This window comes from Mirounga leonina, unplaced genomic scaffold (assembly GCF_011800145.1).
Source record: "Mirounga leonina isolate KUSES-001 unplaced genomic scaffold, KU_Mleo_1.0 Mir_171, whole genome shotgun sequence".
In the NCBI taxonomy this organism is placed as follows: domain Eukaryota; kingdom Metazoa; phylum Chordata; class Mammalia; order Carnivora; family Phocidae; genus Mirounga; species Mirounga leonina.
Window position 1 is genome coordinate 17,555,669 of NW_023270436.1, and position 2,359 is coordinate 17,558,027.

Genomic DNA, 2,359 nt, shown 5'->3' on the forward strand with positions numbered 1-2,359 from the left:
CACGCATCAGGCGGAACCCTGGCTCCATGTCTCTTGAGCTGTGTGACTGTGGGTGAGTCACATGACGTCTGGGGCCTCCGTTTTTCTTGTCTGGAAAGTGGTGGTCATGATCCCAACCTCAGCAGATCGAGTGCATGGAAAACACCAGCTAGCACCGAGCTAGCACAGAGCTGGGACATGAGCTCGATACTGCTGGACCATGGTGGTGGTGCTAGATGGGATGGAGTGTTAGCTCCAGGCTTCAGTGGGACCCAACCCGACAGTGCACCATAGTGCTCTGCGCTACGGTTCTAGCCCAAGCTTTCCAGGCCCCAACCTTGTCAGCGAGTGGGGTTCAGGTATTTACAAAATTGCTGTGATTTCATCTATGGTTTTCTCCTCTCCAAGTTTACCCTTTCTATGCCAGGACCCCAGTTATTCTTTGGTGAAATACTTGGAAGAATGCAAGTTAATTAATTAAGTAATAAATAATAATAATAATAATAGCATTATGTTTTACTTAGATATTTCTCCTGTTTTACCTTGTTAAAACATTGCCCAAATTTGCCCCCTAGCCATTCATGTCCATGACATCCCACACTTCTTTTTTCAAAGCCCTGATAATAATGGGCATTACTCATTTAATATCACTCTCTTGGGATGCTTGGGTGGCTCAGTCTGTTAAGCGTCTGCCTTTAGCTCAGGTCATGATCTCAGGGTCCTGGGATGGAGCCCCGTGTTGGGCTCCCTGCTCAATGGGGATTCTGCTTCTCACTCTCCTTCTGTGTGAGCGCTCTCTCTCTCTCGCACTTGCTCTCTCTCAAGTAAATAAATAAAATATATTTTTAAAAAAATATCACTCTCCCCTGTGATGGGAGGGACACTCTATTTTGTCTCTGCTGTGACCCCAAAACCCAGCACAGGGCAGACAGCAGCAAGAGTTTTGTGTTTGGGAGTGAGGGGGTTGGAAGGACACAGGTAATTTCACTGCTGAGCCCCTAGATGAAGAGATTGCTGCTCAGAGAAATCAAGCCTTGTCCAGGATAACAAGAAATAGCATAATTTGAAGGAATGTATTGCAAAATGGAGTCAATGGGTCTCAAACTCAAAGGCCTACCAAGGCCAGACAAATGGGTAAGCGCCAAGTAAGAGGAATACAGAACACATATGAGGATAAATGGCAAGAGACCCTCAGGGCTAGAGGTAATTTGGAGAGGAAGAGACTGTGATCAACCATGGTGCGTCCTGTCTACAGGGAGGACAGATCTAGCCACATGGCTCCCTTACAGGAATGTGGGCCCCAGATGACCAGATACTCTTTTTTTTTTTTTAACTCCACCCAATGTGGAGTTAAAACCCACAACCCTGAGATCAAGAGTTACATGAGCCAGCCAGGTTCCCCAGATACTCTACTTTTTGAAGAGACATGAGGAGTCTGGCTTTTTACATTAATTCTCCCAATTTAAAAACATGGACATCCACTTTAAGTTAAAAAAATACTGTGTGGGCAATTTTTTGTGGGCATAATGTAACCCCTAGGTAACCAAATTGTTACCTCTGTTCCATACAGAGAGACAAATCTAAATTCTGAAACACATATGATTCCAAACAGTATTTACATCTAGAACAAAGAAATTCTCTTTGACATTGTCTAACATGTGAGTAGGGTCCCCCTGGAGTTGTGCAGTGCCCAACCTATACAAATGTATGTGGCAGACCTGATATGCAACTCTTGAAGCTGTCACACCCCCACCAGTCCAACTCAATAGAAATGCCAATGTCCCTCCCCCCACATCCATTCTATTCTCTGGACCATGAGGAAAAGCCTTTCACCTGTCTTGGGCCCAAGAGCTGTGCAGCAAGGCCATCGAAGGGACGTTCTAGCTATCATGACCAGATTTGCTTTGTCCTCTAGGGTGGTGAAATTCCGTCGCACGGGAGAGAGTGCAAGGTCAGAGGATGACGCGGCTTCGGGAGAGCATGAGGTCCAGATTGAAGGGGTCCGCGTGGGCCTAGAGGCCGTCGAGCTGGACGATGGGGCAGCTGTACCCAAGGAGTTTGCTAATCCCACTGACGGTGAGAGGGCTCTGCAGTTGGGACATCAGCCTGGACCACAGTCAGGGGCTCTGAAATGCCAGAGTTATCTCCCCAGATCGTGCTCTCAGAGGCATCTAGTGAAGGGGCAGGTAGGAGGGCCCGGAGGGCCCAGAGGTGGTGCTGGAAGTATGGGCTGGGCCTACATGGCTTCCTCCAGCAGATAAAGTTACATCACAATCCCCGCCAGTCAGCTTCATTGCATAACACTCAGCTGAGGGCAGCAGCAACAATGATGGTGATGATGGCGATGATCATGGTGGTGGTGATGGTGATGATGATGGTG

The 2,359-nt window shown here is 47.7% G+C and overlaps 1 protein-coding gene across 1 annotated transcript in view; it reads left to right on the forward strand.

Moving 5' to 3' along the window:
• Nucleotides 1-1,868: 1,868 nt before the first annotated feature.
• SVOP (SV2 related protein) overlaps nt 1,869-2,359 on the forward strand; it is a 51,923-nt gene continuing 51,432 nt past the window's right edge. The window contains exon 1 of the mRNA XM_035016719.1: nt 1,869-2,055. Within this exon, the coding sequence (XP_034872610.1) occupies nt 1,869-2,055 (187 nt within the window). The remainder of the gene's footprint in view (nt 2,056-2,359) is intronic.